General features: G+C 39.0%; 1 protein-coding gene across 1 annotated transcript in view; it reads left to right on the top strand.

Moving 5' to 3' along the window:
• Window positions 1–14,039, top strand: part of LOC144478448 (uncharacterized) — a 42,262-nt gene extending 28,223 nt beyond the window's left edge. Inside the window, exon 4 of the mRNA XM_078196328.1 lies at window positions 13,491–14,039. Within this exon, the coding sequence (XP_078052454.1) occupies window positions 13,491–13,667 (177 nt within the window). The 3' untranslated portion in view covers window positions 13,668–14,039. The remainder of the gene's footprint in view (window positions 1–13,490) is intronic.
• The last annotated feature ends 9,573 nt before the right edge of the window (window positions 14,040–23,612 follow it).

The raw sequence follows: 23,612 nt of genomic DNA, 5'->3' as shown, positions 1-23,612 counted from the left end.
TCTCATTTTATGCATCGTATCGGACTGCACAAGTGCGCCACTTTGAAATACAATTGTTCGAAAGAGCCACGATCTTCGAGCGAATTTATAATGCGTGCGCTCACGTGTGTTCTCTTTTCATGTGTTCCATTAAGGACGTGCAAATGCGCTATTCTAATATGAAATTAGTCCAAAATACTCCCAACTTTCCGAAATATTTATGACACGTTTATGCGTCCTAAATGTATCTATCCCATCAAGGATCCACGTGTGCACTATTCTAAGGTAAGATTGTTTCAAAATGTTCCAGATTCTTTAGCGCATTTATACCACGCTTATGTGTTCTATCAACGGCGACCACGTGCGTTGTTCTAGAATAGAATTGTTCCAAAATATTCCTGATTGTCGAGTGCATTTCTGATATAGTTTTGTGTCCTCGTTTTATGGGTCGCGTTAAGGACGCCCCCGCGCAGTGTTATAAAGTGAAACTGTTGGAAGGACGCACGATTTTCGAGACGATACGAATATTTTTTGCGGGGTACCTAGCGCAGATGGGACAACCGAGCCGAGAATCGAATTGCGGATTCGAGGGTCACGAGGTTTCTGGGTAAGATTGCTCGGTTAGCGACTGTTCGAGCTCACCTTGAAATCGATACACGTAATCCCGATATCAGACACTCCATCTGAAGTGTCGCTCTCACGCGTCGCGATTTCACATTTCAATTTTCCCGGCCGTATTTCACGCGTGCGATTCGAACTCCTATCGGCTGCTGAAAGTAACGACCCAGGCTGTGCAGAGTGTATAGAAATGCGTCGGAGCTTTCACCGACGTGACGATCCGGCACGTCCTACCGTCGAGCTAAGAGAAAATCTTTCCGCTCGCCTCGATATCTGGAATTAAAACTTCTTCAACCCTCCCGGGAAGAAGACCCTATCTGTTTCGTTGGGCGACGCTCTTTTCTCTCGAAGTCTATTAATAAAAAGTTGTTTATTAAGAGTCGTTTTTAAAGAAATTCTCCTGCTACCAATGAGTTTGTTACTTTGTCACGTCAAACAGGGACAGCCAGAAACAGGAATTTATTTTATTGACTACTAGCGAATCGGTTTACAATTAGTGTTTCCTTTTTTTTTAATACGAAAGTCCAAGTATGAGCTTGATGTAGAAATAATAATCGAACTCCATTTACCATTATTTTATTGACTACTAGCGAATCGGTTTACGATTAGTGTTTCTTTTTTTAATACGAAAGTCCAAGTATGAGCTTGATGTAGAAATAATAATCGAACTCCATTTACCATTATTTTATTGACTACTAGCGAATCGGTTTACGATTAGTGTTTCTTTTTCGTAATACGAATGTCCAAGTATGAGCTTGATGTAGAAATAATTATCGAACTCCATCTGTTTGACGGTTAATTTCTTTTAGTAGCAAGGATGATGATGATACCGATCCTAAGGCTGGAAATCGATCCATCATCTTGCTTAAGCTGCTGGGTAATGTTTGATTTTCAGGAGAGTTTAAAAATGAAGACAAATTGGTTTACTTTGAAACCACGTCCGGAGAAAAATGGGGATCAAGGGGCAAAAGAATAAACGAAGATGAGAAAAATGTTTAAGAAAAGAGTATTCGTATCTAGATCAAAAAGCGCAATAGTATAATACGTATTATAAATCTAATTTAGTAGTTTTAAATATTATTAAGGCGCTAATTGCACTATTAGCTAAGACATCGCTAAAAATTGGGGTTGGACAAAAATTAATCTGATGATTAACAACTATAACTCGTTGATTATACTAAATTATTATAGATTAGTTGCAACTCGTTAGTTATTATAAACTATCATAGATTAATTGTGACAGTAATATTGTATATTACGTATAATATTGTTACTATAAATTATTAAATATAACTTAAAAAAAAATTGTTAAATATAACTAACGAGCTACAATCATTATTCATTAACCAGATTACTTTCTGCCCAATTTTACTGATAATTCTCATATCGCGTTTCAAAATAATGTTAACATTACCAATTTGTTTATATTTATAAAAGACTGTTAAAAGTGTAACTGCAGCGTAGGCCATAAAATTCAATTTCACAAGCATGAAATGCACCAGGTTATATAAAATGGAAGTAGGTCAGACAAATTATTTTGGATTTCAAGTTAAAATGGCTCCGACTGCGAAAGGTGAAAAAAGGATAGCTTTTGTAGCTCACAAAAATCATCTGGCCATCGAAAGTGAATCCTCGACGAACGCAGCTTTCAGGAAACGAAGTGTGACAATTGGAAATCGCATAAAGATCCGCAGTTTACTTACGGAGCAGCCAGTAATTCGTTCGACGATCGCGTTCACGATTTTGATCGAACTCAGTTTCCGGCGTTGGTGGTGGAACGGCCGAGGATCGATAGCACGCGAGTGCTTTTCACGGAAAGCTCGCCGGGTTTCCGAGGGGTAGCCGGGCAAAGAAAGGTCGAAGGAAAATTAACTGGCGGTTATCGCCGGTGGAACACGACACCGTGCCGTGGAAAACTCTACTTAGCGGCTGATACTTCTCACGGGTTTCTCCGCCTGACGAGCTTAATCGATGAAATCCTATTCCCGATAGGCAGATTACACGTGTAGGTAGCATGGACTTTGTTCACCTTACCGTATCAATGTCGTCTTTCAACAGCCGTCGCAGAGACTCGATGTGTCAATGCCGCAAACAGCTCGGCGAAAGTCAAATTTCTTAGGACAGAGGACTCAATTACTGTGCCCCGATAGCAGCCTTTCGGAGATTCTAAAATCCCCACATAATTAAAACAATTTAATGAATTAAAATAAAACTAAAAAGTTCACATTTATCATAGGGGATGACATTAGAACTCTTTCGCATTCGAAAAATCATAGTCGAATTCATTTTGCTCGAATATATTGCAATAAAAATAAATTTTCAAAATTGGTCAGAAATTAGTGTCACACAGATACGGGTGACGTGGCGACGAACATGTTAAATAAAACTTTGGCAATTTAAATAACATTTTCTAAAGCCGTAAAGCTAAATTTTAAAATGTCTTTTATCGATACAAATTCTTGCATGACACAAGTATCAAATTTCCTTTAAATAATGGGAAAAAGAAAATACTATGCTCCATTACTGTGCTTCCTCCCTGAATTCTGAACTTCGATGATGGTACACGATAAAAATGTAATAGTTTCATTTTTATATTCCCTAGAAAATGATATAATATAATAATAAATCGTTTAAAAGTTTACATTAGAGATGACTGCTTTAACAAGATATCATATTCATATTTCTCCTCTTTGAAAATATGACAGAGATGATTTCTCACTTGTCTGTTTAATTAAAAAACAAGTTATAAGTTGAACAAAATTATAAGTGTCAATTCCTGATAATTAAATCAAATGTTGCCACGTTTCGTTAAGATCTAAAGAAAAATGAACATGTTTAAGAAAGTAGTTGCGAAATTATCTTGAAAATATTGCTCCATAAAATTAATATAATTATACAATCGTAATCATACTCGGACGTATTATAATAATGAAAGTTGTCCGCTGTCCGAGTGTTATAACAGCGGCATAAAAATGGTTTGCAATTATCCGTTACTGCAGAAGTTATGGCCATTTATTTGAGTCATTGTGGGAGCCGTAGCAACGCGTATAATGGAGAATTCTTGATGCATTATGAATGTAATGCAATTACAATTAAAAGCGCAATTTACACGCCCAGTGCTTCATCCACATTCTCTCCGTTGAATTTCTATTGTTATTGCAAAACGACGGATATCTTTGGTGAAATTATCGCTCGCGCATTCAATTACAGACTACAATCGGTGTCTTGGAATTGTTTTAGATCTTTTTTAAAGCTGCGCACATTAAAAGATGGAACCAAGGAATAAATTAATGTAAAATCACATTGTTGGCAAAGTGTTAATATTACGAAACAATGTGATTGAAAGTAAATGTAATTGAAAGTAAATGTAATCTAGTTTACTTAAATATTATTTAGAATTATTAACATTGGACACGCGCCAAGATTATTCGGCTGCGTGAGGAAGTTAAGTCGCAGACGTTTTATCGATTGTTTCTATCATTGTTGGCGGTAGAAAAGTGGAGCAGTTTATGGCTGGCACAAAACCATATGACAAAATGACTTTGGTCCAGCTATATTTACAACACCGAACTGTGCGACGCCTCGCATTTAAGCCGCAACGGCCGCATCTTTTCAGGCCGTATTCCGGATGAAAATTTCATTTGCCGTCGCGTTCGTCGTGTTTGCGTGGAAAAACACGCGAGATCGATACGTCGTGCACGTGCCCACCCATTCGCAAACATACTCTTTCGTCCCGCGTAAAAAACAACCTGTTCCGGGCTGTAATGAATTTCAACATCGCGCGCCGTGTCACTTGTTCCTCCTGCTATCGACCGACACGAGAAATCTAACATTTTCCTGCTGGAAAAGCTTGACAGGAAAACGTAACAAGAAGCTCCTAATTTATTTCTGAATTTCTCCTTCCTCTTTCACTACACGTCCCATTCGTTTCATCATACTTCCGACCCTTGTGCAGTATTTTAAAAACTAGGGTTGCAATTTGTGCATTTGTGAGTGACCAATTTTTTTATATTAGCCGATCTTTTAGGAGTTTCTAAAGTGCAAAACGAAAATTTCAAACTGCTATTTGAGCATTCCTCAATGACAAATTATTTTTAGCTTGTATAGTATAACTTCTTACTGAAAAGTTACAAATCGCGCCGCCAAATTTTCGTTCGTACCTTTACAAATCCTGAAATGTTTTCTGGGACAATATTTCTCGATACAAATTTTCCTGCGTAAGCGGCAATAATTTGTTTGAACATTATACGTATAACATGTTACCGGAAATGAAAAGAATGTTGTAGATACTTGTTTGCTTTTGGAATTTTTGCGTGGAAGAAGTAAGAGTTTGAGATTAAAAGATTAAAATGTCAGCGAATTCGATATACCCTCGCCGAACTGAATGTTTTAGTAAATGAGAAATACCCTTGTCAAACATAGTGAAGGCAGGCAGGAGCACGGGCACGATGTATCCCCTTGATACCAGAAAACTTTCGCGGTAGAGAATCTTTTTTATCATCCATGTATCCGTTTTTTTTTTGTTTCCTTGTTCTCCTTACCTCATTGTTCTTTATCATCCGTTTCCCTTCATATTTTTCAAGATACCTCCTTATCTTCCATTTTCCTTCGTATTTTTCGAGATATTTACCTTGCGAGATTGAAATGGGACGCTCTCCATATCGGACCGGGTTGCGGCAAAATATCGCAAGGAATGCCGGTCCGTGATACGGAAACTTTGGAAAGTTGTGTCATATCGATGATGCTGAAACTGCATCTTGCATATACAGTGGTTCAGATTCCGGGAGATTCGAATTACGATGCAACAGACCTCGCTGAAGATCCACTAAAGTATAACTCTATATTATATTATATTATATTATATTATATCATATTATATCATATTATATCATATTATATCATATTATATCATATCATACATCATACATCATACATCATACATCATACATCCTATATCCTATATCCTATATCCTATATCCTATATCCTATATCACATATCATATATCATATATCGTATATCGTATATCGTATATCGTATATCGTATATCGTATATCGTATATCATATATCATATCATATCATATCATATCATATCATATCATATCATATCATATCATATCATATTATATTATATTATAACTATTTTATAACTACTTGAGTCTTCGGAATTAATTGTTACGTGTTCACAAATTACTATAAGCTGCTGAATTTTCAAAAGCTTTCAAATCAGATAGAAATGTCTATTTCTTTAATAGTAAGTAAAATAATTGTTTAAATTTCGTATTACTTAAATTACGTAGCAGTTGTTAATATTTTCAATCATATTGAAGATTCCTTCAAGCTGTAACGACATAATAACGCTCTAATTACAAGTTAGGCTTCGATTTAATCCACTACCATTTTTCAAAATAAAGTTTGATGGAATAGCTGTTTCATTCGAAACTACGTTGCAAGTTTGTCAATTCCGAAAAGTTAGAGGCTTTTCTGCAAAACGAAATAATCCTTACCGAAATCGTAGGAGATTTCTGTGTAGTGTGCCTGTAAAGGGACAGGTCGATTAGGCTAGCAGTTTCTGGGAAAATCGCAGGGGAAACGAAGTTTCGAGAGAAACGAGCTCGAAGTTTCATCAAAGTGCATCAACGATACCGAATCCTTTAAAACCTCCATAACTTTTACAATTTCGCGATTTATATAAAATCCCTTTGAAGGCGCGGCTCCGCCAACAATATGGAGATTGAAAAAGCGTAAAAAAGGTTCGCCGGTTCTTTTGACCTCCTGAACTAGAAGTCCGCCTCTCGAGAACCGTGTTGCACAGCGGAGACCAATAAAATCGCAACGGTCCTTACGAACACAGTTCCTTGAATATTTAAATGCGTCGCGAACGGCTACAGTGAATTGCTTCGGCTTGAAATTTCAACAGTTTTACATAAATTTATGAAACAATATTGTAATAACCGGAAGTTTATGCAAACTCGCGTCCTCGGGGAGAAACGAAGCAGAAAGGCGTTTTGATTTTCCGCGAGTATTAGAATCGCAAATTACGAGAAAACTGTTACGTTTTTGTTAAAACTCTACGGTGTTCGATTATTTCTACACTTATTTTTACAATAAAAATGCACAAAATCTCTCTGTCGATCTCCGTCAACGCGTGTGCTGGAAATAAAGTGATTGGAGATATTGCTTTCGGATATTGTCGAGTACTTTTTACAAATTTGCGTCACGCGGATCCAGACTACATTTTTATACAGGGTGTCCTAAAATTGTCTCACTTTTGGGAAAACATTGACCAATGAGAGGCGAGCACGGCTAGTTCAAGAAGGTCCAGTCAATGAGCGGAGGAAGCTCAGTGTTTTTCGTTAATAACTTGTCAAAACAACGCCGCGGATTGCATTTTCGCTAAGGAAAAAATTACCTGAAATGGCCTCAGGAACCCCTCATTTTCCGGAAGTATCATAATTTTGGGACACCTTGTATATCGCAAGCTCATGAAGTTCTACAACATGGCGGTAAAACAGCTCGTGCGAGCGTGAAATCAGAAGCGTCGATATTTTTAAAACGCTGCGTTCTCAATGGTCGCTTTTTACTGTTTTTTTTTTGTTACACGTCTCACTGAGTTCGTGTTGCGCAATCCTTTCGGATTTTTCGTACTGTAAACACATGAAGCTTCATGGTCCAGTAATAACGAGGTAACAGTCGGTGCGAGAAGTTAAATCAAAAGCGCCGAAACTTCCAAAGCAGCGCAGTTTTCGTAGTCGTTCCATTGTGACACGGTCTATCGAATTGCATATTTTCCAGTTGTTTCGTCCTTTAAACAATTTCTTTCGTAGGAAATTCTATGTCTTGCGGTTGTCGTGTCTTAAATTTGATTTCTATCGAGACCGGTTCAAGTTGCCGAAACCAAAGGCGGTCGTAAATTCCGGAGTGTCTTACTGCTCGCGCGGGAGTTAAAGCGAAAACAGATACTTTCGAACTGATGTGATTTCAGTGGCCACTACAGTGTTGTTAAATGTTTCACAGCATCAATGCATCGACCGTTCCCCGATATCCCCTTAGAAACTTTGGTGTTTGTTAACACAGCTTTCTCCGTAAAAGAGGGAACCGGTCGTGGCAAGCTTGGGAAATCTTTTGATCCATGAGAAATATTGGCCCGAAATTCCTATTGTGAAATATTAACAAGTAATACCTCTGCGATTTTGTTCTTGTTAGTCAATCTTTACAATCTTTCCATCTATTTAAGTATTTACAAACTTTTTGTTTATATGTATAATCTTTAATATCCTTTTGTTTATATAATCTTTACAACCTTTTCATCTACGTAAACATTTACAATTTTTTCGTTCATATAATCTTTCAATCATTTCATCTATGTAAGCATTTAAAAATCTTATCGTTTATATAATTTTTACTACCTTTTCATTTAAGTAATCATTTACAAGCTACACTCTTCGTTTATAAAATGTTTCTTTCGTCTGTTTCTTTTTCTCATTTCATATTTACTTCATAAATGCACCTGTTCATTGTATGGACCAATTTTTACTATTAGTATTGTGTAGGTCATATTAATACTTAATGTAATTATTTTTCTGTAAGATTTTTTGGAGTCGCTCTAAAATGTCTGAAAACAACGAATACGTTTCAGGAAAATTCTAATTATAAATTTTATCACTGAATTTATTGTTGATATAATTTAGAGTTAAGTTTGTTCATTGTAGCTGTAATATTTAATTTATTTGTACTTTTTAACGTTTCGACACGCATAGACACACTTTTTAAGATATAATTCAACGTTTTCGAGACTGTTGCAAACACCACTATAATTCTGATGCACTCAAATTTACCTGTAGTATCATAAAAAATCGTGATTTCTTCACGACGAATAAATTTGTCATACTCAACTGAAGGGTTTCCCAAAGATTCTCGTTGAAAAAACATACACATTGCAAAACAAAAATCCGTCGTACCACATAGAAAGGTGAAAGATTAACTATTTTTAGCTCATTGAATACGATCACATCAAAAGACCTAGAGGCAATTTGAAGCGGAACAGACTCCTTCTCTCAGATGAAATAAGCCACCTGAAAATCCCTCAACCCAGCAGCTCAGAGCAGCCGAATTCCCTCTTCGATTCCACCAATTCCTCCGTACGCCGGGTCCGCGGAGCCTAAGAATCCATAAAAATCGACATCAATAGAGTCGTCCTTTCGTCAGGAGATCAGTAAACCGTTCTCGCTGGTATCTCGTCAGTCCCAAATCGTTAACATCTAGCAAAACGCCTCGGATCACGTAAACACACGGTCGCTCCGTTTCCACGGTATCCAGGCCAGTAGTCGCATGCGACGACTTTTATGCTAATCTCCCCTCCCCCACCACCGGTGCAATTACAATAGCTTTCGGCCGTTTACAAGAAACGAGAGACGAAAGACGCCGGCTTGAATTGCGTGCCCGCCTACAGCGATGCAAAACCAACCCGACCGACCCCCCCGTCACACCTGCACGATATTTACCTCTGCGTTTCAGAACCCGACCCACCCCGTGCGTCCCCTCGCGGGCTGACTTCGTTCAGCCATTCTTACGTCTTCGTGCCAGTTTCGAACTGGAAATAGAACGCGGTACTGCGGCCGTGTCCGATATAAATCCTCGCAGCTCAAGCGCACCACTTTGCGCCACTCTGAACGCATTGCTGATCAATCCTCGGATCTCCTGTCGATCTCCTCATCCAGATACCCCGAACACCCTCTTGACTTTTTGGCAGATCCGTTGACTCCTTTGCAGACGCGAACCGCTAGCGAGTCGATGGGAAACCGAGAATAAGGAGGTCTGTGTTAATAAGAATAATGTTTATTCTTTAACGGGAGGTGCTGATTTTTATACGATACGAGATAACAGCGAATGCACGAGTAAATGTATTTAATAAGTAGACTGCGGATTTTATGTATATATAGGAAAACTGTATGGATGGAATGCAATAGAAAAGAATAGAGTATAATAGGATGGAATAGAGAACGAATTAAAAGGATCTAAAAATATTGATATGTGAATTACAATTTATTAAAATTGTTTAAGAGAGATACAAGGGTGTACTATTTATTTTGCATAAAAATCTGCAGTCTAATAATAACAATCATAAGAATGATAGTGGTGGGAGTGATAGTAATGACAGTATGACAAGGATGAAGGATGATTGTGTACGATAGTGATAGCAGAGAGTTTGTGAAACAACGCAATCTAAAAGTATGCTGTATGGAGTATCTTATGAATGATACTTGGTAACATGAACTGACCGTTTCATTGATTGCAACACAGTTATAGTGTTCAATAATACGTTTTATTTTAGCTTTGACGAATATTTTTTCTCGAATTTCGAATCTTTAACGTGTTTCCTGGTTTTTCCTATAGACCTGCTTTTGATCATTGGCATGTATCCTGAAGCGATGTATAGCGTCTGTTGAATCATACTATGGTATTCATTGATTTTTTAAAAAAATGTAACATTGAGTCTGATTCGAGGTGTCTATCTAATGGTATAATTAATCTGCAAAATGGTACTCAAATCGATTTACATAAAGTTTGATAAAAGGAGAACGAAATTTCAATCTGTATCTCTGCGTCTATGTTAGCTGCATCAATCTGCAAAATTACATCTGCCTGCCATTATCCTAGCCTCTGCTACGAGCAATTTAGTAGAGTTATGATCTACTTCGTATGCGATTTGGTAACAGTTCTCTGGGAAGTACAGACGAGATAACAGACAAGATAACTGACAAGGCAGTAAACGAGATAACAGACGAGACAGTAGACAAGACAGCAGACGAGACAACAGACAAGACAACAGACGAGACAACAGACGGTGCAATAAATGATACAATAAACGATGCAACAGATAATGAAACCGACGATGCAAAAGAAAATGTTACGGACGATATAGTAGAAAATGTAATGGACGATGTGCCAGAAAATTTAACAGATGACGTAACTGAAAACATAAGAAACGATATAGCAGACAATTTAACAGACAATGTAGCAGACAATATGAACACAGGTTGAACATTTCTTGTAAAATTACAAAGATCCGCGTCAAAGGCGTTTAAACCGCTTCGCCACGCTGTTTCTACTTAGAAAAAAAGGGAAATCGAAGCTCGCAGATCACCATTTTGAAAGAATTCAAAGAGAGCTCATCGCAAACGGAAGAGCAACAATTTCCTTTATGTATCGCAACCTCCGCACTCTAGGATTAAAAGCATTATGTGAATTGAAACTGTTCGGTCGCCATCCCTCGATGCTTTGAATACAGTTCCTTATATGGATAGAACTCTCTAGTTGTTCGCTGCAGTTGATATGGATTGTCTTCTTAATAATTATCATAAATATTGTTTCTAAAAACTGTTGCTGTATTTCTTCTACAAAATCGCATTATATTTTATAAGATAACAAAACTGATTTCCCTGTCTTCACGATCTTTTAATTAAATAATTCACGATAATTTAAATACAAGCAATATAATTCGAACGACGTTCGTATCACGCGAATGAAACGCAAAGCCATAAAAATAATATAAAAATTTAGTACAAACAAATAGATATTTTTTCTACTACGGTCTCTCATTTCGATCAGACACTAAACAGTTAAAAGTTTAAACCTTCGCATGTGACGGAAATTAATATCGTGCTTTATACTGTCGCATAGTGCTCTCGCGGAGGGATAGACGCGACTAATTATAATTTCGCACATCGCCCCGCGATTAAATGCCCGATGAATTACGAGGCCACTGCGGACGAATCGGACTGCAGCGATATCCGAGGGTAGGAGATGGCCCGTAAGTCTTTTTTGGTCGTCGAAAACAAGGACACGGTGGATCGCTTAGTACAGAAAGCGCAGCTTCAGCAACGCGCCGCGATTTGATCTGTTCCGCACATTTTTCTCCCATTTTTGTTGCCCCGACGAACAATCCCCCAGATTCGTCAGGAAATGGGGTTGTTTCCTCGATTTAGCCGGCCAAAAGCCGATGTTTTCCAACTTGTAGGTGAAAATGATTGATTACTCGAACGCGAGCAGTCGTGAGATTATAAATCGCACGTCTTTTTTATCAGTTTTGTTACTCCCATGCAGAATTGCGGCGCTTTCGTGTTAGCAGAGTTTTTGATCAGATAATATTTTGAAAAATACGAATATTTCAAATAAGTGTTATGGATAAGTAGGAAGCAGAACTGTGTCTGTACCTGTTAAAAACTGAATTGCATGTGCATTGATCTCTACATAGCAAAAATTATTTAAATGAAGCGACTTTTCCATTTGTTTTCAAATTGAAATCCTACTAGAAAAAATAACAATTGACTTATTAAATAAATGAGCCGAAGCTGTGGCTTATTAAACACGAGAAAACCAAAGAACAAAATTGTCTTTAATTGTTTTTGATGGTATTCAATAGGTTTTCATAGTTTCTAATACTTTTTAATACCTTTTAATACCTGCTGATACCTTCTGACACCTTTTAATACCTGCTGATACCTTCTGATACTTTTTAATACTTTTTAATACCTTTTAATACTTTTGAATAGCTTCTCGCAAGTTTCCATAGTCCTCAAATCTTTTTCCATTGTTTTTAGGCGCTGTTAATTGTTTTTTTTTGTGGTATCCAATTGTTTCCACTACTGTAAAATGTCGCAAATAAATAATTAGGCCTGTTCCAAATCCAGTAAACGTGAAAAACAATTTTGGCCAGCTATATCTAGGAGATATGGCATTATCACGAAGTCCGAACCTCGAGCTTAAACCGTAGCGCAGGCTTCGAGCCAAGAACTCGTAGTTGCCGGTGTGTGTTGCACTTTCTCGAGGACCGCTGTACCGAAAATATGCATTATGCTGCTAGACGCGATGCTTAACAACCGTGTTGCAGTATCTGGACGCTGCGTCGGATCGCCTCTATAAATCGTGGCTGCATTTAGGGCTCGCTCAGGGTCGTTTCTTGCAGCTTGCAGATCCTGGATGTCCCGAAAAATTTTGTCCTTGATTCATTGCGGATTCTGGATAGCTTGAAAATTTTGTTTTTCATTCATTGTACGTGGAGCCTGGATGACTCTGAAGTGTTGTTCTTGTTCATTATAAATCCTGGATGATCATCAAAATTTTTCTCTTTATTAATTTTATGGAATAGGAATTTTGTTATTTTGCATCCTCTCCAGGTGATTGGGATGTTCATTACTTTATTATTATATTTTGAAAATATATCAGACAGTTATTTGAATGATCCAGTGTTCCAAAAACAACAAGACACGTCTGTTTTTCTAAATAATCGTCTAACTAATTTCCTTAACCAATTACCATCCCTAAATTGAAACGAAGTTTCTTAAATCCTACTGCATCTTATACTTGGTATCTCAAGAAATCAAATTGCGATTGTAGTCTAGTAATTAGTCACCAACAGATTACCAACGTTTACGAGATAAGTAATTTTATAGAATAACAGAATAGCTGCATACGAACAAAAATGAGATCATCCTGCTTCTACTGCAGAAAACATCCTAGACATCAGAATCAATTTATCCCTCGAAATTCTCACGAAATAAGCTACGAATGATTGAATTTCCATAAAAAATCCGCAATCCGGCATACATAATAACTTCCGATACCGTGATCGCTGACACCGTATCGACATCCTATCACTATTGGACCGGCATTGCAACGGTCCTCGATTGCAACACATTAATAAATAATAGCGGGAATCCCTGACCGTAATAATCGATTGCAGAAGCAATCGCAAGACCATCAATTACCATTTGACTCCCTCAGCTTCTCGAGCTTGTCCGGGTCGCCCGTCCTCTCCGATCCGCTGTCCTCTCGTCCCGGATCCCTCGTGCTGAATGGCAATTGACCGACAATCGATCTTCTGGTTCGCAGAGATGCAAGAAGTTCCGGGTCGGCGAGCGTTGCTGCGAGTTCGAGTGTCTGAACGACACGGTCGCGGACTGGACCGCATCGCCGCGTCTGATCATCGCAACCGGGTCCGCACAGGTACACGAGCAGAGTATTGCCGTTTGGCTGATGGGGCTGGTCGCCTTGCTGAAGGTGCTCTAGTTCTTCCGGCTCCGGTACCTGGGACTCGGCCTCTGGGACATTACGGAACGGTACGGAGCAGGGGGTGCGAGCGCGTACAAGAGGGCGTGGGCCGACACGGGGATCTACGGGGGATGAAACATGTCCGTTCAGAGGAGACTTTGTATTGCGGCTTGACAATACTCGAAGAGGAATGCGACGCAGCCACATCAGCTTCTTCTCGGGGGAGGACGCTCGATCTTCGCTCTAGATCGTAGACTCTAGATCTTGTTACTGGCGCGGCTGGCAGAATTTTTTTAGTTGACTCGAGTCAGACTGCGGATTTTCATGCGATGTAAATGTTGTTTCCTTCTCGAATAATTTTCGTTAATTAAAAGTGGTGCATTTTCCAATTTTTCGAATCTTTCTGTTGGTTCAAAATGAAGATAAAATCCGCAGTGGAGTAATAAGAGCTTGAACAGTCACGGGAGTTGTTATCGTTGCTGTCGTGTGCAGATTGTGGATCTTTGCAGTTCGTCATTTGTTCCATGACGATTTTTTATTAAAATGTATAAAATCGTGACGTTTGCAAGATTTCGATTGTCATGTGCTTGGACAAAGAGTTTCATTGAGAGGTTTCTTATCGAACGAGTTTGTGCAGTTCTAGCGCAGAAATTAAAGTAATATTTGCAATTACGAAAATTGATAACATTTTGTTGTTGTTTCTGCCATGGAAAACATCTCTGTCGATCAAAGAAATTGTAACAGCCTCTTTAGACCTTAAACGATTTAATTTTGCATAAAGATCCACGATCGTTCCTCACAATTTTATTTGAATAAGATCGTCTTCTTTCTTTGTAATCGGTTCTATGTTTTCAGGTGTAATTGAATTATCCTTCCGCAAATTGCCAAAGGTTAGACCTGCATTAGGTGCAAGGTAAAAATTCGATGCAACCGCACTTCTATTATGAAAAGTATGCTTCAAGAGATACATGACAAAGCGTTTAATTCAGGGCAAATTAACCGCAGTAGTTTCGATTTTTAGATAATCGGTACGTTGACGTATTGTTACAGCGCTGAAGGGATTAATCTCCGTTTATAACGACAAGTCGGGCACAGAGAGTCGAGCTACGGCGTCCAATTTATTACAACCGCGCGATACGAACCTCTTCAGGACTGATTCATTGAAAAATAGAAAATCGTATTCCGTTATGAAGAATCTTTTTATTATTCCCGCGTGACCTCGACACAATCGATGATACAGAGACTGAAGCGCAAGCAAAGTATTTCGTTAAAAAAGATATTTGTTTGCTGTTTTTTTTTTTTTTTTCGTCGCGTTCGTTCTCCAATTTTTCGTCAGTCTGTTTAGTGATCTGGATATTTTGCGAGAGGAAAAATTGACGTCCAATAAAATTGATATTCCGATCCCGAGGAAACGACAGCTTAATCACAGAAGATCGGGAATTCTCGGAATATCGAGGTCACCAGATACGGTACACCCGTCCCGATTCGGTCAACCTCTTGCCTTATAAGTTCCACGGCAACTCATCAGAACTACATCATTAATAACTTCCTACGCTGATGAAGTCTATATTCGTTGCAAGAATAATACCTGATTTCAATTTAGAACGTCTGAAACGTTCTAAATAGACGACGGAAGTTTCTATACGTCCACCGAACTTCTCGATCCGTTCGTTAAATTGAACACGAGTTGAAATCCTAGCGAAATTAATTCTACTCGCATTCTGCTAATTACTAAAGTCGTATTAATCGAGGTAATCGTATTGTATCATTAATTATCAATAATGTGTCTACTACGATCGGTTCCTTAATTTACAGTATTGAGTCTCGCTTTAAAATTTTCGCTTGAACGCGACGGGATCAAATTCACGCAGTTCTTTCAGTTCAAATTCACTGGATCAATCGATCCAGTGATTCGATTAAGAATTACTGGAGCCACTATTGAAATTAATTCTCCGAAACCGCGCTAATCAAGTTTTCCACTTAAACCCTAATTATGGAACTTTCGCAGAATTAAAAAGCGCCGGGGAGAATCTCGTCAGAATTCGTTCTACGAAATCACAAATGAACCGGATCGAGTTTCGCGGGATGTATATGAAATTCCGTGGCTCACGATTCTCCTTAAAAACTATCCTTGTCACTTGACACGATTCGCTGAAGCGAGGGGTTAATTAATTCCGGTGTCGATACGCATAATTTGCCCTCGTTCCACATTTCGGCCGCTCTCTGTTCTATTACGAATGAAGCAAAACGGATTAAAGAACAAATCTAAAGAGAATTCTCGCTGGTTCGCGGACACAGTTCGCGATAGATCGCGGCGCCGTAGGATCAAGCGACCTCGATCGCGTCGACGGAGGATCCGACGGCCTCGATCGTAGTTGTCGAGATGTTTCTGTCGCGGCGATGTCGTCTCTCCTCCCCGATGAAAGCTCCCGATAACGAGGTTAGCCTCGCAAACGAGGCTCTTCATAGCCGGCAGCAGACAGGCGACAGGCGTGCACGCGTCGCCCTAGAAGACGTGCGATCAGCCCTTAGAGGGCAGCGGCGGGCAAGCGAGGTTACGTTTCAGAAAGTTTTATTTTTTCATGCGCGTGATAACAATGATGTGATAATGAACGCCGGGCCGCGGGACCGCAGCTTCGGGCTTGCCGATGGGGCTGGGCCGAGTGCTTCCAACGTGCAAGGATCTTCATTGAAATTAACATTAGGATCTACGATCTTCGTTCGATCGTTTCACGGTTAAAGACAACCCTTATTTGTAAACCGTGTCGTAACACACTCGCGAATGTTTATTCGGACATGTGACACGCAGAAATGAAAAGATTCTGAGATCTTTTGGAGCTGTGATTTATAACTAGACTGCGGATGCGTTTCCGAGAGGAATGAATAAGTGAAATTTCAAGCAGTGAAAATATTAAAAGAATTTAAGAACATTTATGTACTGTTTTCAACCGCGTGAAGTTATTAAAGGAAGAAAGACATTTCTATCGAACTTTTGTTTCTTGCTATCGTTGAAAATCATATATATTTATTCTGTATAAAGATCCGCAGTCTATGTACAACTTGCTAGTTACGATTTTTTATTCAAGCTTCGCTTTGCAATGTTTGTTGTAGTAGTAATTTCTTTAGTGACGCGATCGTTGTCGAAAAAGTTCTACGCCTTTGGATGTAATAAATAGTAAGGGATATATAAGTAAGAACACTATTAAGGGCTACATAGATAAGAAAAATATTAAGGGATACATAGGTAAGAAACGTAATTAGAAACAATGAAAGTATATGACCTATTGTCGAAGAACCGTGCGAGTAAAGTTCCAAAATATGTCTAAAACTTTTTCGACAATCGAACGTTTAAAGCGTCGACTGCTATGTCGATCGTCTACCGTCTCGTCCGATCATTTTCGTTTTCCGACTGTTGATACCTTAGCAGCTCGAAGCAGTTAGGTTACACGATAACAGTCGCCCCGACACGATTTCGGCATAGCTCGTTAACGAGCTTCCAGTTTGGTGAAACTGTTTAGAACAGAATCAAATTGGACGGGACAAATCCTGCGAATCCTTTGCACGTTACGAGCGTAGAGGATATAGGATATCCGATATAGCGTCCGGTCGCTATTCCGTCACGAGACTCGTACGAGCCGGGTGGATCTCGATCGAGATCATCGGGTGGAAAAGTGAAAAGGGCCGAGGCTCGTCGGCTGTCTGGTTCGATGCTTCAACAGTCAGCCTCTTTTCCAAATTAGCTTTGAAATTCATGGCTGAGCGAGCCACCCTTGGCATACCTTTTTCCATGGTTTCGTTCGATGAACCAAACTCCGATGAACCGATCACTATTTTCTGCGATTATTCGAAATTGGTGATGGGCGACGGAGCCGCTTGAGTCGGCTGGAGCACTGACAGACACCCGAGCAGTTTCAATTTCGAGCAACTCGTACATCAAGACTTTGATACCAAGTGATTCAAATGCCAAACAATTGATAGGTCAAGTGACTCGAATATAAAGCAACTCAAGGATCAAGCAGCTCAAACGTTGAGCAACGTAGTTATCGAGCAGTTATCCAAGGACCATGCGATTCAAACGTCAAGCTAATCGAGTATGAATCGATTCAAACATCAGATAGATTGAGTACCAAACAGTTTCTATAATAAACAATTCAAGTGTCAAACAATTCAAGTATAAAGCGACTCAAACACGAAGCCAAGGGAGTATTAATTAGTTCAAAAAACCACGATGTTCAAATCATTAGCGATTCAAACGCTGAACGACTCGACTGCTATGTTGCTCGAAAATTAAACTCCAAGTAAAGCAAGCATCAAGCGGCTTCTACACCCGATCATCAAACGGTTTAAATTCTAAACGATTCGACCATCCAACGCAGCTTGGGCAACAAGCTGAAACGTTAATGATTAACTCGACGACCTATCACTTTTTGGGGTCCTGAAGCGGAATTCCGCGGCCCTCGCGAAGCAAACGAAATGCGTGAGACTGTTGAGACGAATTGCGGCGACGCCAGGCGATTAGATCCGCGACGCCGGGAATTAGGTGACTCTTTCGTGACGCCGGGAATAAAAGGTAAACGCGCCGCATCGCAGAGCGACAAGATAATCCTCGCCGAGCGGATGAAAAACGCTTTAATCTTCGACGTGTCCGCGGAACGTTGTCCGACGGCGCTCGAACATTTTTTGTAATGTTGGCACGCGACGATGTCAATCGCACGGCAGCGTTCGCACCGATGTTCTACACGGCACGTTCCACCATTAAAGTTCTCTGCTGGTTTTGTTCACCTTGTTTTTCCCATACCTTGCGATTCGGTACTCCTTTTGTTCACGGTTTAAGCAACGTTCGTTTTCATATGCGACTTTTCGTTTCGAGTTTCTATCGGTAGAGCAGTTAGTGTGGAGATATTTTGCGTACAGCGTATGCGGCTACTGTCCACGGATTCGGTCGATTTGTCATGAGATTATCTCGTGTTGATCCTGGGAGGACTAAGTCTCGAGCCGTGCATTGATAACTAGAACTACCAAACCAGTCAATACGACTCGTTTCTTACTTTTTCTTTTGCAGTTCTTGATATTATAAATCCTGATGTAGGAACACCTCTTAATATATTACATTATACTAGTTATTATAATTAATTGATAAGTATATGTACATATATGTACATATACGAAATTTAAATAAATCCAATTTTGGTATTGTTATAAAATAATAAACATTAATCGCGTTTAAAGCTCGGTAGTTCTGACATTAATCACGTGATATTCTTTTTTAAAGTAAACGTTAGAATTTTTCAATTTCAGGAACTTTAAGTACCAAAATTGTAAAAGTACTTCCATGAATTTGTCAGAAACCGAGCGCTAAAAAATACATGTAGACGAATTTTCAAATAATTATGGACTATCACTTGTGTCAGAGGAAGCATAATCGAAATAATCGAGTAGATTGAAGCGTTGCGTCTGACTATTTCAAGTATCCACTACTGACAAGTACTGACAGCGTTGTAATAATTATCATTCTCAAGAAATACAATAAAATATTCTTATAGATAAATTCTATAGATATATTCTACTAAAAAGTTAATATTATTTCTTGCAGATAGAGTCAGAAATAACAATTTACAGAATGCTTGAAATAATTAGATTTCGATCGAGCTTCATCCTCTCAAACGGATGTTAATATTTCTTACATAAATGCTCCTAATTTGTGATATCAGGATTTACCCTGTTAAAGAAGCCTAATTATTCTAATTGAAAAAAATAATATATTGTTAAGTCCTTAAAATAATCAAGGTTTATCTTCTCAAATGGATGTTAATATTTCTTTAAAGAAAATCTGATTATTTCCATTGGGAAATATTTCCATTGGTAAGATATTGCTAAGAATATTACTATAGTTTCTAACTTGTTGGTGAAAATAACGGCTTGCCGAGCTATAATTTCTTGAACAAAACGCCGGGAACAACGGCGTGCCGAGAACGTTACAATAATTTCTTAAAGAAAGCTACGAAGATATGAGTTTGCCGGGAGCATTACTGCAACTTCTCGAACAAAGTATATAAAATAAGAACTCGAAAGAATTAGCCATCCTCGGAGCTCTTCCGTCTGTTAACATCCTCCGAACAAAGTATCTGAAGTAATAAATCTCAGAGCTCGCGGATAATCAAGATCTACTTCAGGCAGAGCGAAACATAATTGTCCATTCATTAAACGAGAGTGTTGGGAAAGTAGAAACAGTCTGTGTACCTTGGAAATAAGTTAGCGAGGCTTAGTCCTTCCGGTTTCGAACCGGAGCCCCAGTCCGCAGGGGTGGCTCTCGATCCCCGAGATCTCCACTCGGCTGGGGAACACGGTTTAAGAAGATCGCGGCGGGGCTTCTTCGAATGCTATCCCACGATTCCCATTCCCGGAACGTTCGATCGCAAACGTTTCGCGATATTCAAGGAACTCGGCTTGCGTCCGGACGCATTATTCCCGGGGCGAGCTCGTCGAAGATGCGCGGAACAGGGATCGCTTAATTAATTCCAATCAATCCATCCATTTGTTCGATGGCCTACGCGTTTCCGATGGCCGAACATATTATTTCTGCGAAACGTGAAAGAGAGACAGATAACGCGGTGATCTGGGGAACAGAAACTTGTTGGGGCGCGAACATATTTTCAAACGATAACAATAAATTTCTCGGACCCATGCACGCGATGCAAGTTTTCTAGGCGATACATGTCTCTTGGGACACCCTCGGGTACCTTCGGCGAACCGGATGTCCGATTCTTTGGATTCCAATTTCAACGATTTCTCCGGAGGGCGCTGCGGACTTTTATGCGTTTCTATTTCATTAGACAGGTCTAATGAAATATGCTATACTAGAGAAATTTAGTAAACTGTATAATTAATGGACTGCGGATTTACGATAATAATGAGTAGGTCAACTGCAAAGTAGCGAAATCATTTAAACAATATGAAAATACTATTGCATTGCCGTCAGTTCACTGATATTATTTTAAAAAAGGAATGAATGTTTATGTAGTTATATATTGCAATTGATGAAGACTATTTTTATTTTACGTAAATATTCGCAGTCTACTAATTAGTTTGATATTATTTATGGCTCGCTGAGAAAGCGTCCAAAGTGTACGAATACATTTTGTTATAATTTTCATCTTCGTAAATTGTTCCCGAAATATTCTGTTCTGCGTAAAAATTCGTAGTGCACTCGTAAAGGAGAAACGCGTTAGTTCTGGATTTCTAGTCACTTGAACTATTTATCTCGTTTAGGTTAATTATTTACCGAACGCGTTCTCCGCCACGGCGTCAGAAGCAATGCTAAGAAAGTATAACTAAATATAGTAATCTAGGAGGGTACAAATTGCTGAAGAAGAATTACTCCAATAGATCTTTATTTATTATTTTCGCGTTCCATTTTCAGAAATTAATTCTGGAAAGAATCGGTCTTGATCCTTGAACTCGATAATTAGAAACTGTTAAATACGTATTGCGAGCCAAGACAACTTTTCACATGAAAGAACGGTACAGTTTGAAATTTTCCACTATAGAATCGTCGGTCTTGTTATTTTAAGAAATGACGAGGGAAAATCCATATTTACGAAACTTCGGGCAATATATTATCGAAAGAGAAAGAGGAGACAGGGGGTGGGAAAGATGGCGGCGGACGCGATCGAAAGCAATAAATCTCAGTCAGATTACACTTACGTGTCCGCTGAAAGAGACTGTCGCCAGGACCTATACGGATTTCTCCCGCAAACTCTGAACTTTAAACATGGTCGCCATTGGAACAAGAAACTTTCACGTTCTCTTGAAGGTCGTTAAATAAATCGAGGCGGCACGATGCTCAATCGTGTGGAATCGCAAGTTCGACCGTTGTAAGATGGTGGGGGTGGGGTCGATTTCGACCCGGCTTGTCAGAATCTTCATCCGACATCTTGATTTTCGACTGAATCGAACCGTGTATTATGCTGATTCAGTTTGGTGGAAGATCGATGCGTATTTTCGAATGCGCAGAGTGTCCCAATTACGTTAGCGGTGACGTGACAGCGCCGAATATTAATTGGAGAACATTCGTTTCTTTCGTTCTAATATCTTAAACTGTAAATAGTCGATCTTATTTTCAAACAAATTGAAATCGTATTTATTCGTTTTATGAGTTGATCAATGAAATTTAACATGTGGCCTAATTTTGTTGAAAGAAAGCGTGTTTTGAGTTCAAGATCATTTCATGAGTTAGTTTTTTCGCCGAGGTAAAATTTTATTTAATACTCCGAATTGTTTATCTATGAAAATTTGGGAAATCATATTTTTTTCTGCCGTTAGAAATAGCATCGATTTTTCTTAAATGGAGGAAAATAATAGGGTCGAGAAATTGTTGTAAAAAGCGGCGAGAGGGTTAATTGACAAGCCGTGCCGCCAATATTCTAACTTGACTCTGTCAGAACCACCGTGAACGAATGACACGTATTTTCTATATGTACAAAGGTGTATATTACATACTTGATTCGTATACTGCATGTACATATTTGTGGGACCCCCGGGGGGGGGGGGGGGGGGGCGACGGTTCCTCCGAGGCACAAGAGAAAATAAAATAAAAAGAGATATTTAGCTACGACGGGGGGGAAACGATTTAAATAGAAAGAAAAAAGTTACCATTAAAACGCTCCATATTTCTGTACTCGAGAACATTTATTATTAAAAAACGATAGTCGGCCGGGCAACGAGAGTAAAATTATCCATTGAGTATAGGCACGTGCTCAATTAAATACCTAGCGTGTAATTAACTAATAAACTCTGTTGAATATATATATATATACATACATAGAGTTTTAAGTACAGGGAGGGTTGCAGCGGACTCAATTTTAAACATATTCCTGCATTACTGTTATCCCGTGCAAACGTCGCGTTGGCAAATCTTTCCTTTAAGCGTGCTGATTCTGTGTTAGTGATAATTGTCGACGGAGGCGATTTTCTTTGCAAAGGAAAATCTCGAAAAGACAATTGGTAATGTTCGTGAAATTCGAAGGTTCGGATCTTCTCGAAGAGAGAAACAATTATTTCTATTAATTGCGAATGTCCGAATGTCTTCAAAATCAAATTTAAACGGGCATCAAAAGTTGATTCTATATTTTTATGTCACAAATATTGTAATATTATAAGGAATCAGTGCAAGAATATCCATTCAGGTACATGTTTTAATAAAAATTGTGCGAAATATCTGTCCCGTTACTTTTCGAAGACAATATTAAAATAATCTACATTCTACCACATCGAACAAATATCGAACAAATTCAATCGAGATAAATAAAAATCGATGGAGTACAACAGCAGTTTCCATCCTACAAATCGATGACTCGAATTATATATCACCACAACGACCGTGTTAATAAATTTCTATGATTTTAAATTATAACTTTCGCACGATGATATACTGTTCAGTCGTTTAAACAATTATGATACTCTCGGTGCAAGGTTTTCCGTACTGATGAAACCGAACGGAACAGGTTCCAAAAGTTCCGTGAAACGCGGCGGATTTAATGAAACGAAACTCGAACTGTCCATGGTGCGTTTTAATTCCAAAAGGCTGGTTCCGACGCGAACGTGATTAGACAGCAAGTAAACGGCTGTCCGAATAGTGATCGCACAATTATCGTGCGGCAAATGGGAGCACCGCTGTATCGTCGCCAGCTATTGTTATATGAAAATACGGCAACAGTAATTATTTCGCGTTATTTACATTTATTTTCCGTCCTCTGCCGCGAGCTCTAATTGCGTGAAAGGGCGCAGGCATGGTCGGTTCAAACCAGCCGAATTAAAACGTCCAATTACTATGGAACCGGGGCAGATGCGAGGTCGCTTTCTGCTTTTTCCTTAGCGAACGAAAGAAAATCGCCTCCTCGATTCTGTAAAACGAACAACGAATTTCCTCGAGGAACCGGCAAATCTTGTAGCCGGACTCTTGTG

The sequence above is a fragment of the Augochlora pura genome, chromosome 2 (genome assembly GCF_028453695.1).
Source record: "Augochlora pura isolate Apur16 chromosome 2, APUR_v2.2.1, whole genome shotgun sequence".
In the NCBI taxonomy this organism is placed as follows: domain Eukaryota; kingdom Metazoa; phylum Arthropoda; class Insecta; order Hymenoptera; family Halictidae; genus Augochlora; species Augochlora pura.
This window is presented reverse-complemented; position numbering and strand designations above follow the sequence as displayed.